Raw genomic sequence first — 12,500 nt, forward strand, 5'->3', positions numbered from 1 at the left:
TGTCACCCCTGAAGAGATCCGGGTGACTGAGGGGAAAGGAGATGAGGGGAGAGGAAGGGGAGGGTGAGGGGAGAGGAGGGGGATGGTGAGGCAAGGGAGGAAAGGAAGGGTAGGGAGGAGAAAGGGTGAGGGAAGAGGAGGAGGGGGAAATGGGAAAGTGAAGGAGGGGGAGGGAAAGGAGGGGAGGGGAAGGGAAGGGTGAGAGAGGAGAAGGGGGGGAGAGGGAATGGAGATGGGAGGGGAGAGGGATGGAAGAGAAGGGCGAGGAATGAGGGAAGGGAAGGTGAGGAAAGGAAGGAGCGAGGGGAAAGAGGGTGAGGGGAGAGGGAGGGGAGGGTGAGAGAAGAAAGAGAAAAGAGAGTGAGGGAGGAAAGGTGGGAGGGGAGTGGGAGGGAGGAGGGAAGGGGAGAAAAAAGTAAGGGGAAGGACCGTCTTAAAGCCTTCCCCTCCCCCCTTCCCCCCATCAATTACCCCCCATCCCCCCCTTCCCCTTACTCCAACGGGGAACCCCCTAACATCGGGAAGGTCAGCTCTCCCCCTTTCCTCCCCACCCCTCCCCATCCTTTCCCCTCCCCTCCCCTCCCCACCCCCATCTTCACTATCATCTTCATTTTTTCTTTTCATTTTCTTGTCTTCCCGTCATCTTCGTCGGCATGTTCTCCTGTCTCCCTCATTTCCTTCATACCCTCATACTGTCTGCCTGTCTGTCTGTCTGCTTCAATTTCCATCTATCTGTCTGCCTGTCTATCTATTTGTATTTCCGTCTGTCTGCCTACTTGTATTTTCTGTCTGTCTGTCTGTCTGTAATTCCGTATATCTATCTGTCTGTCTCTGCCTCTCGGTTTGTTAGTTCGTCTCTATCTATCTCTCTGTCTGCTGGAACTGTCTATCTGTCTGTCTCTCTGCCTGTCTCTGTCTGCTGGTTTGTCTGTCAGTCTCTCGCTTATATTCAACACCACCTTCAATACCATCGTTATTTTTTTTAACCTTCTTCCAAACACCAATTAATTTTCTCATTTCTCTTCAATATTCAATTTCTTATCTATATTCTATTCTATTATCCTATCCCGTCACCATTATTATTATTATTATTATTATTATTATTATCATTATTATTATTATTTTTTTTTTTAACTCTCACATTCTGACTTAGTAACTTTTTTTTTTAATTGCATCTTATTTCTCTGCCTCTTTCTCTCTCTCTCTCTCTCTCTCTCTCTCTCTCTCTCTTTTTCATTTTTCTTTCCTATTAATTATTTGGATTCCTCCCCTACGGTACCAGCTTCCCTATTATCATCTTCATCACCATTCCCATCTTCTTTTTCTTAATCCATTTTCTTACTGACTTATTTTGCGTTTTCTTCTCATATAGCAGTCACCTTCTTCCTTCATTCTAATCTGATCTTCCAGTTTCCCTCTGACCTACTCTTTCATCCTCTCTCTCTCTCTCTCTCTCTCTCTCTCTCTCTCTCTCTCTCTCACACACACACACACACACACACACACACACACAGTACCCCTAATTAATAGTAGTCAAAGAGGGTTAATGACCTCTATTTACATGTGTGTGTGTGTGTGTGTGTGTGTGTGTGTGTGTGTGTGTGTGTGTGTGTGTGTGTGTGTGTGTGTGTGTGTGTGTGTGTGTGTGCAGATAAAATGAAAGGAGAGGAAAGAGAGGGAGGGGAAAAAGGAACTTAAGGTGAGAGAGAGAGAGAGAGAGAGAGAGAGAGAGAGAGAGAGAGAGAGAGAGAGAACGTACCCAGCACTATCTGGTTTAGAGTTGCACTAAAACAACAACATTTGTTCACTCAACCTTTTAAATTTTTTGCCATTTATTTATTTATTTATTTATTTGGCTGCCTGATCGATAGCGCCGGGGTTCGAATTCGTGTACGGGCAGCTGGCGACACTCTACTCAGGTGTCCATAGCCCCTTTGTGGGTTTAAATCACCAAGGAAGAGGTGTTACGTATTCTATTTCACCTGTTGTTACTTTGGGCTGGCAGGTAAAATGTGTGTGTGGGGGAGAGAGAGAGAGAGAGAGAGAGAGAGAGAGAGAGAGAGAGAGAGAGAGAGAGAGAGAGAGAGAGAGAGAGAGAGAGAAACCTAGAATGCAGTGGCTGTGTATACCATGTGTAAAAATAACCCACCACAAGCTCAAAGGCCATAGTAAGGGACATGAGCACCAGGGTCAAGCGCCTTTTCCTTGCCCATCTCCGTACCTTAGGCCTTAGAAACTGTGGCGGGTTATATACAAGGCCAGTACATCATCCAGGTTACCATATTTACCGCCTAGGTGTTTCCCCAGGTAATTAATTTATATACAAATTAATTAAGGCTGTACACCTGAGTCCTACCTGCCCTCACCTGGACGTTTCGTAATAAATAAATAAAATAAAGGTGACAGGTGAAATAAAATGCAAGAAATGAGTGCTAAAAGCCAGAATGTAAATAAATATATACACAGATACTTAAATAAATAATAATAATAACAATAAATAAATAAGGCTAACAATCAAGCGTAATTAACCTGAGACAGATAATTGCTAGGGTCGGAAAAAATAATGCAAATAAGATAAATAAATAAAATGGAAATAATAAGTGTAATAAGTAAAAATAAAGAAATAAAGAAAAAGAAAAGTGATGCAACTTGGGGACCTTGAGTTGAAGAGAGGGTGAGGGTGGGGAAGGTAGGGGGTTGGGGGGGTCAAAGTCGAGGTGAAGTAAGGTGAAGTGAGGTCATTCTCCTTTCCTCTTACCCACCCTCCTCCTCACCCCCGCCCCCACGTCGGGTAAGGCAGCTCCCTAACACCTTTTCCTTTGCGATTTATTTTGGATATGGCTGGTTAATACAGTATCCTTTTGTTCGTTATTTATGCGGAAAAAAATCGCTTACGAAAAGATGTTAGGGAGCTTCCTTAACCGACAAGAAAAAGGAACCCTAGTCTCGTAGGTTAAGGAAGCTCCCTAACACCTTTTCCTTTGCGATTTATTTTTGGATATGGCTGGTTAATATCCTTTTGTACGTTATTTATGCTGAGTATGACAGAGACAGAAGAATTTATAAAGCGCAGAATGGAACAGTACGGTGTAATAAGCAGAATAAATCGCTAAGGAAAAGGTGTTTGTCTCGTGAGGGTAGCAAATTTTCTAGCACTTGCTTCGAAGATTAATACTGTACATTTTTTAAAGACTCTCTCTCTCTCTCTCTCTCTCTCTCTCTCTCTCTCGGGGAAAAAATATATGGGAACACTTTGCATTCTCCTTTCCTCGTCCTTCGTAAAAAAAAAAAATCTATCTATCTATCTATCTATCTATTGCCAGACGCCTGAATCTCGTAAGGGGTGACCACAAACAAATCGCCTCCACGTCGCCCTGCCACCCGACATTTCACTGCCCTCCCCTCAGCCCACACCCTCCCTCTCTCATTTACCACTCCATCCCTCCATCTCATCCTCGGCCTCCCCCTCCCTGTAAGGCCCTAAGTACAGAATCTAAGGCTCTAAGTACAGAATCTAAGGCTCTAAGTACAGAATCTAAGGCCTCTAAGTACAGAATCTAAGGCTCTAAGTACAGAATCTAAGGCCTCTAAGTACAGAATCTAAGGCTCTAAGTACAGAATCTAAGGCCCTAAGTACTGAATCTAAGGCTCTAAGTACAGAATCTAAGGCCTCTAAGTACAGAATCTAAGGCTCTAAGTACAGAATCTAAGGCCTCTAAGTATAGAACCTAAGGCTCTAAGTACAGAATCTAAGGCCTCTAAGTATAGAATCTAAGGCCTCTAAGTATAGAATCTAAGGCCTCTAAGTATAGAACCTAAGGCTCTAAGTACAGAATCTAAGGCCTCTAAGTACTGAATCTAAGGCTTCTAAGTACAGAATCTAAGGCCTCTAAGTACAGAATCTAAGGCTCTAAGTACAGAATCTAAGGCCTCTAAGTACAGAATCTAAGGCCTCTAAGTACAGAATCTAAGGCTCTAAGTACTGAATCTAAGGCTCTAAGTACAGAATCTAAGGCTCTAAGTACTGAATCTAAGGCTCTAAGTACAGAATCTAAGGCTCTAAGTACAGAATCTAAGGCTCTAAGTACAGAATCTAAGGCTCTAAGTACAGAATCTAAGGCTCTAAGTACAGAATCTAAGGCCTCTAAGTACTGAATCTAAGGCCTCTAAGTACAGAATCTAAGGCCTCTAAGTACAGAATCTAAGGCCTCTAAGTACTGAATCTAAGGCCTCTAAGTACAGAATCTAAGGCTCTAAGTACAGAATCTAAGGCTCTAAGTACAGAATCTAAGGCTCTAAGTACAGAATCTAAGGCCTCTAAGTATAGAATCTAAGGCCTCTAAGTACAGAATCTAAGGCCTCTAAGTACTGAATCTAAGGCTCTAAGTACAGAATCTAAGGCTCTAAGTACTGAATCTAAGGCTCTAAGTACAGAATCTAAGTACAGAAAATGGAGACCTTCTTTGATTGGCTAGTGATAAAAAACTACCTAACTTTGTCTTCGTTTTTAAAAATATATATACTGGACATACATACATACATATACACATACACATATACATACATACATCATACATACATACATACACATATACATACATAAATACATACATACACATATACATACATACATACATACACATATACATACACACATACACATATACATACATACATACCGGTACATTCATACATACATACATACATATATACATACATGCATACATACACATATCCATACATACATACACATATACCGTACATACATACATACATACATATACACATATTCATACATACATACACATACATACATACATACACACATACATACATACATACACTGTGCAAATCTACATACACAAAATAAAACCAAATCATCACAACACCTGCATCTTCAACCTGGCCAATTAACGCTACGTCTCCCCTCAGCTGAGAGTGACTTGGACAGGCAGACAGACAGATAGACAACAGTGACTTAGACAGACAGATAGATAGATAAACAGACAGATAACAGCGACTCAGACAGACAGATAGACAAACAGACGCACACATAAAACCAGGATTGGTAATTTTTTTATTTAAAAAAAAATATTGATTTTATTGATTCGATTTGTTTGAATTTTTTTATTTATTTTTCTGTTAATTATATCGCTAATATTTCCAAAGCAGTATACTGAATACCGTACACTTCATGTCCTGTCTATCCACTGACAGTTCAGGCTGAAAGCCACTGTCCAGAATCCCGATACATACCTGTTCCAGTGCTGTCTGTACACTGCTGGTTAAGGCTGAGTTGCCAGTGGTAATCAAGACAGCATATTCCAAAGATGATTATATTACCACACAGACAAATCTTAAGCTGATATTGTTATGACATGGCCTTAAGTGACCCAGCACAGCCTACCTAGTCTTATGGCTGTGGTTTTTGATTTATGGCTCATTATTTCACATGTACAAGTAATTTCAATACTTAGTTACACAAATGTAAAAATACTCGTATTTTTTCTGTCATACAATGTAGCAAATTCTAATGGCACCATTCTCCAAAATCTGCTAACTTAATGCTTAAGTATCTGAATAAATGAATGCCATCACAAAGTTATACACAACTTTCATTAAAATTCAGATTTTATTTTTGTTAACTTTTAGATTAAAAAAAAAAAAATTATTCAACCAAAAAATAAATGATTTAATCACATGATTAAATCACTTTGATTCAATCACTGCCAACCCTGCATAAAACACATGTAAACCTTAACGATGTTGCACTGAGGCTGAGGTGGGACTTGGCCAACACCACCTGCCTTACCTGCCACGTCCCCCCCCCACCCCCTGGCCCCTACCTGGAGTGTGGACGGCCTCAGGTAACAGAGATGCGGCCGGGAAACCCCCCACACGCACGGGGCAATTCTGGCAGGCGACACAAGTACACAAATACAAGGATGAGTACACACACACACACACACACACACACACACACACACACACACACACACACACACACACATTTATTCCCCCCTTCCTTTCTCTCCCTATGTCTCTCTCTCTCCTTCATGCACACACACACACACACACACACACACACACACACACACACACAGACACACACACACACACACACACACACATTCACCCCCCCCTCCCTCTCCCTCCCAGTGTGTGTCTCTCTCTTTAACACACACACACACACACACACACACACACACACACATTCACCCTCCCTCCCTCTCCCTCCCAGTGTGTGTCTCTCTCTTTCACACACACACACACACACACACACACACACACATTCTCCAACCCTCCCCTTCTCTCTCTCTCTCTCTCTCTCTCTCACCAACACAAGCATGAGGCAAGCACAGGGGGACACGCTCTTTATCTCTACCCCCCCCCTCTCTCTCTCCCTCTCTCTCTCTAACTCACCTATTTTTCACATTATTTCAGCTCACGTCAATCTATTACATTACTACCTGAACGAAAATATAAGGAAATTCAAGTCTTTTTCCATTCACTAGAACATCACATCGGGTCCTTTATTCTCGTGGGGTAAGGAGGCTCCGTAACACCTCTTCCTTAGCGATTTATTTTTGGATATGGCTGGTTAATATCCCTTTGCACGTTATTTATGCAGAGTATGGCGATATTGGAAGGATTTATGTAATACGGAATAGTACAGTAAGATGTAATAGGCAAAATAAATAGCTTAGGAAAAGGTGTTAACAGTATTCTCGCCAGGCAAGGATGCTCCCTAACACCTCTTCCTTAGCGATTTATTTTTGGATATCGCTGGTTAATATCTATTCGTCTGTTATTTATGCAGAATATTATGGTGTGTCAAAAATTTCTTAATAAGGTAGTTTACTGTTTCAACTCAGCATTCAAGATGAAGGGATGGCAATTTTGGGCCAAGTTTGAGTAAAAGGGGTATAGCATGACGGCTTGTATGTCCCCAGGTGATGAGGCTACCCCACACAGGATGCAGCGTCCGGCAATCAACAGAATGAAGTACAAGGTGAAGGAGAGCAGAGAAATACAGCCAATTCTTGTATATAAACTCAAACATCCCCCAAAATATACTATCTATCTATCTATCTATCTATCTCTATCCCGACGCCCTAATCCCGCAAAGGGTGGCCGCAGACAAAACGCCTCCAAGTCGCTCTGTCACCTACCATTTGACTGCCCTCTCCCCAACTCACTCCCCCCTCCCTCATATACCTCCCAACTCCATCCCGCAACATCATCCACTAAGGAAATACACCTGAGGGAGATATTTTCCTGGCAAGACAAGATGAAGAAAAGAAGAAAAAAGATAAGAAAAGCAAAAAGAAATGATAGGCAGGAAAAGAAGAAAGGAAAAAAAAGGATAGGAGGCAATGAAGGAATATACCCGACTCGTGTATACAGAATCTCTCTCTCACACACACACACACACACACACACACACACACACACACACACACACACACACACACACACACACACACACACACACACACACACACACACACACACACACACACACACACACACACACACACACACACACACACACACACACACACACACACACACGTTAAAATACAAAAAAAATGGGAAATAAACATAAAGTAGACATATTCTCAGGACGACAAAAGAAAAGGGGAAAAAACAAGAAGAATATGTGACGAACTAATCTATCTATCTATCTATCTATCTGAGGAAAAAAATAGATACAATATATACAAGAGGAATAAGTCTGAGGGGAAAGAAAGGAAGAAAAGAGGAAAAAAAAGGCGAGCATATTCTGAACGCATGCATACAGAATCACACCGAAAATACAAAATAAAATACAAAATAAAATACAAAATAAAAGAAAATAAAAAATAAAAAATAATACAAAATAAAATACAAAACAAAATAAAATAAAGAATAAAATAAAATACAGAATAAAATAAAATACAAAATAAAATACAAAATAAAATAAAATAAAAATAAAATAAAATAAAGTACAAAACAAAATAAAACACAAAATAAAATAAAATACACAAAAAAATACAAAATAAAATACAAAACAAAATAAAATACAAAATAAAATAAAATAAACAATAAAATAAACTAAAAACAAAAAATACAAAATAAAATAAAATACAAAATAAAGTACAAAACAAAATAAAAATACAAAATAAAATAAAATACAAGGTAAAATACAAAATAAAATAAAATACAAGGTAAAATACAAAATAAAATAAAATACACAAAATAAAATACAAAATAAAATGCAAAATAAAATAAAATACAAAATAAAATACAAAATAAAGAAGGTACAGAGACGGGAAATAAATCTGAAGGATATATTAACACATTTTTCTTGATTTTTTGCTGCCCTCCCTGCATTCCTTTTCTCAGAACTTGGTATGTGCGGAGGAGGGAGGGAAAAGGGGAGGGGGAGGGGGAGGAGAAGAGGGGGGAGGGGGAGAGTGGGAGGGGGAAGGGAGGTAGGAGGAATGCAGAGAGGTGGGAGACTATGAATTTGAAGTTTTTTGGAGAGGATGGAGGGTGAAAGACTGACGAAGAGAGTGTATGTGAGTGAGGTGGAGGGGGGAGGAGAGGGAGGGGGAGGCCGAGGATGAGATGGAGGGATGGAGTGGAGAGGTATATGAGAGAGGGTGTGTGTGAGCTGGGAGCAGGGCAATGAAATGGTGGGGGACAGGGCGACAAGGAGGCGATTTGTTTGTGGCCACCCCTTACAGGATTAAGGCGTCTGGCAATAGGTAGACAGATAGACAGATAAAGTTATAGGTAGTCACAGTAATTGATCTGATTTAACTCTAACTACTATACTAAATTCACTCTAACTTGGCCTAACACTCTCATTCTCCATTTTCTTTGCTCTTATGTAGGAACAGATTGGCACTAGAATATGATGCTAGTCACGAAGAAGTGCTATGGAAAGGAGGTATAGCTGCAGCACTATATTCTACTGCTACTTAGATAAAGATTGGCACTACAATATGATGCTAGTCACGAAGAAGTGCTATGGAAGGGAGGTAGAGCCGTAGCACTATATTCTGCTACTTAGATATAAATTGGCACTAGAATATGATACTAGTCACGAAGAAGTGCTATGGAAGGGATGGAAGAGGAACCTAACTTTTGAAGGCAACTGTACCGCTATGAGCAAAAGTAAGCCGATAATTCCCTACTTATCAGATTTTTCACTCGTCCCTAGCACCTCTTCCTTAGCGATTTATTTCTGGATATGGCTGGATATTATACTGTCGTACGTTATTTATGCAGACTATGGCGATGTCTGAAGGATTTATATATAACAGAATAGGACTGAATGGTGTAATAGGCAAAATAAATCGCTATGGAGAGGGTGTTTGGGAGCCTCCTTAACCCAAGGGAATACGGATTAGTAAGTATCCTTCCTTCTCATAGACTTTTGTTTCATACTGTAATCACATACAAATAATTCGGATAACATAAACTTTTGCGACACCCGGTAGAGAAGTGACGACGAATTTTTGCAGACGACTGTACACTAAGAATACGGTATCTCAAAAGGGGAAATAATTTAAGCTTTTTTGATCCTACTGTAACTACTAATAATGATTTTACATACAGGAATCAACTATTTTATATTTTCGTGCACATGTGTAAGTTTGCATACATACACACGCATACATGTGTACATTACTGCGTGGAAAAGAAGTGGGGTAATAGGAAATCAGAGAGAGAGAGAGAGAGAGAGAGAGAGAGAAAGAGAGGCGGGGAGTACCGGGAAAAAGCGTAGTGTGTGTGTGTGTGTGTGTGTGTGTGTGTGTGTGTGTGTGTGTGTGTGTGTGTGTGTGTGTGTGTGTGTGTGTGTGTGCCAATCTAACCTAACAACTCTCTCTCTCTCTCTCTCTCTCTATGTATACAATAAACACACATGGGTAATCTCCACACACACACACACACACACACACACACACACACACACACACACACACACACACACACACACACACACACATACATACACTGTGGTGGGGTTGGACGGGGTGGTGTGAGGTAAAAGCATGTGAATAGCTCCGTAACACCTTTTCCTAAGTGATTTATTCTGCATACTACACCTGACTCACCTATTCTGTGTTACAAAAATCTTTCCAACATAGCCATACTGTGCATAAAAGGTGTACAAAAGGATATTAACCAGCCACATCCAAAAATAAATCGCTGAGGAAAAGATGTTAGGGAGCTTCCTGGACAAACGCGAGTAGAAGTCCTTGTGTGTGTGTGTGTGTGTGTGTGTGTGTGTGTGTGAGAGAGAGAGAGAGAGAGAGAGAGAGAGAGAGAGAGTATATTAATCCAATGCACTTAGTCCCACTCTAATTTCCATCTTTTTTTTTTGCATAATCTTTTTTTTTTTTTTCTTTAATTTCTCACAAGGAGAGTGTTTTCAAATCCATCATCCATCATTTTTTCTTTTTTTGCAAGGAAGAAGGAACCAAAGGCCAGAATTCGGCAAGATAGTTCCCTTCAAGGAAAAAAAAAAAAAAGACAAGATAACAGAGCCAAATTCATGATCTCATTCACTTCAAGTCTTTCCCATCCATCTCTCTCTCTCTCTCTCCCTCTCTCTCTCTCTCTCTCCCTCTCTCTAGATCACCCTTTCTAACCTTCATCTAAATTACCGACTCTTAAAATATAACTATACTCCTTTTATTTTAACTTGGCGGAAAATCCCAGTCCCTCCATCTTGAATACTAAGTTATAACGAGAGATTAGCACTAGAATTTGGTGCCAGTCACGAAGAAGTGCTACGGAAAGGGCGTAAAACCTTATGTCACCTATTTTGGTATTGAGTTACGAGAAATAAGCTGTTCCTTTTTATTCTAACTTGGCCTAAAGCTGCCATCTCTCCATCCTCAATGCTGCGTTGATATAGTAGGCTAACCTAAGAAATATGGAATGGCAGTTTCGCTGGGTAAGGATGCTCCCTAACGCCTCTTCCTAAGCGATTTATTTTGCTTATCACACCTTGCTGTGTTTTTCAGTGTTGCTCAAATTCTTCCAATATCCCCATACATTGCATAAATAACGTACAAAAGGATATTACCCAGCCATATCCAAAAATAAATTGCAAAGGAAGAGGTGTTAGGGAGATTCTACCTGGCGAGATAAGCCATGGTGCTAGTCACGATGAAGTGCCAAGGAAAGGATGCAGAACAGCAGCAATATCTTTTTCTGCCACTGAGCTACGTGAAATGGGTTGGACAGGGACGAGAATTTGGGCCAAGTTAATAGGGAAAGAGAGAAACAATTAACAGGAGGAGTATATAATGATACTAATTAGGCCTCAACTACCATCTCTAAATGACCCTAACAACCACCCCTAACGACCCTAATCATTTACAAACACCTCAGGGCAGCACCTTACCCCTATCACATACAGCCAGCCACGAAAGTCAGATGCCCTCTCCTCCCTCTCTCACCTCTGGCATCTAAATATAACATGAGACAGAGTGGACAAAAAAGCTTATCACCACAAACACACAGCTAATAACATGCACCTCACGTCACTACAGCCATATCAAAAAGTCTATGACCCCCAGGGATGTGATGTGGGAGAGGGGATCATGTTTTTGCACCTGGCTGAATCTTAACTACGACTCTCACCTCTACGGCCTCTCTACTTAAAGGTGATTACGTGGGTCGGCCTGGATGAGACGGGGCACTGGGGTAGGACCGGTTTAAGTGGGCTGTGATACAACTTTCTTTCCCACACCGTAGCGTCTTTAGCTGACAAACATCACTACCCCTTTCTCTGCTCAAGTGATAGGTGGTAGTAGTAGTAGTAGTAGTAGCAGTAGTAGTAGTAGTAGTAGTAGTAGTAGTAGTAGTAGCAGTAGTAGTAGTAGTAGCAGTAGTAGTAGTAGTAGTAGTAGTAGTAGTAGTAGTAGTAGTAGTAGTAGTAGTAGTTGTAGTAGTAGCAGTAGCAGTAGTAGTAGTAGTAGTAGTAGCAGCAGTAGTAGTAGTAGCAGTAGTAGTAGTAGTAGTAGTAGTAATGGTGGTGGTGGTACTGGCATTGGTATTAGTATTAGTAGTAGCAGAGAACCTAGTGGACTGCAGACTGAAGCTACCCTCATCCTGCAGTCCACCATACTCCTTTCGGTGGATAGGTAGGGAGCTGAGGGACGTCTGCATAACCGCGCATAGGAGTTGCTCAATTATATCAGTGCCACCACCTGAAGGCGTCCCTCTCCACACACGATAAGGATCTGCTACTCCCTATAAACAAAACAAAAAAAATGTGTGAATGGTCCTCGTAAGGTGGATTCAGGATTCCGTGGGCTTGAATGGTGAGTGAGTGAGTGTGTGGCCCATTTTTTTTTTTTTTTTTTAATAATTCTACTTATACTCCTTCTTTCCTTGCTTTCTGGACCTTATCTCAGCCCATCTCTCCATCTCATCTTCGGCCTCCCCCTCCCTACGCCCTCTCCCCATCCACCGCACTCACATGCACTCTCCTA

The 12,500-nt window shown here is 41.0% G+C and overlaps 1 protein-coding gene across 1 annotated transcript in view; it reads left to right on the forward strand.

The window, feature by feature from the left end:
- LOC145416275 (G-protein coupled receptor Mth2-like) overlaps nt 1-12,500 on the forward strand; it is a 132,045-nt gene that overhangs the window by 12,048 nt on the left and 107,497 nt on the right. The window contains exons 3-4 of the mRNA XM_080285272.1: nt 3,965-4,148; nt 5,783-5,949. Of these exons, the coding sequence (XP_080141398.1) occupies nt 3,965-4,148; nt 5,783-5,949 (351 nt within the window). The remainder of the gene's footprint in view (nt 1-3,964; nt 4,149-5,782; nt 5,950-12,500) is intronic.

Source organism: Coenobita brevimanus, chromosome 105, assembly GCF_032717465.1.
Source record: "Coenobita brevimanus isolate Jiangsu-jjx chromosome 105, ASM3271746v2, whole genome shotgun sequence".
NCBI lineage: Eukaryota > Metazoa > Arthropoda > Malacostraca > Decapoda > Coenobitidae > Coenobita > Coenobita brevimanus.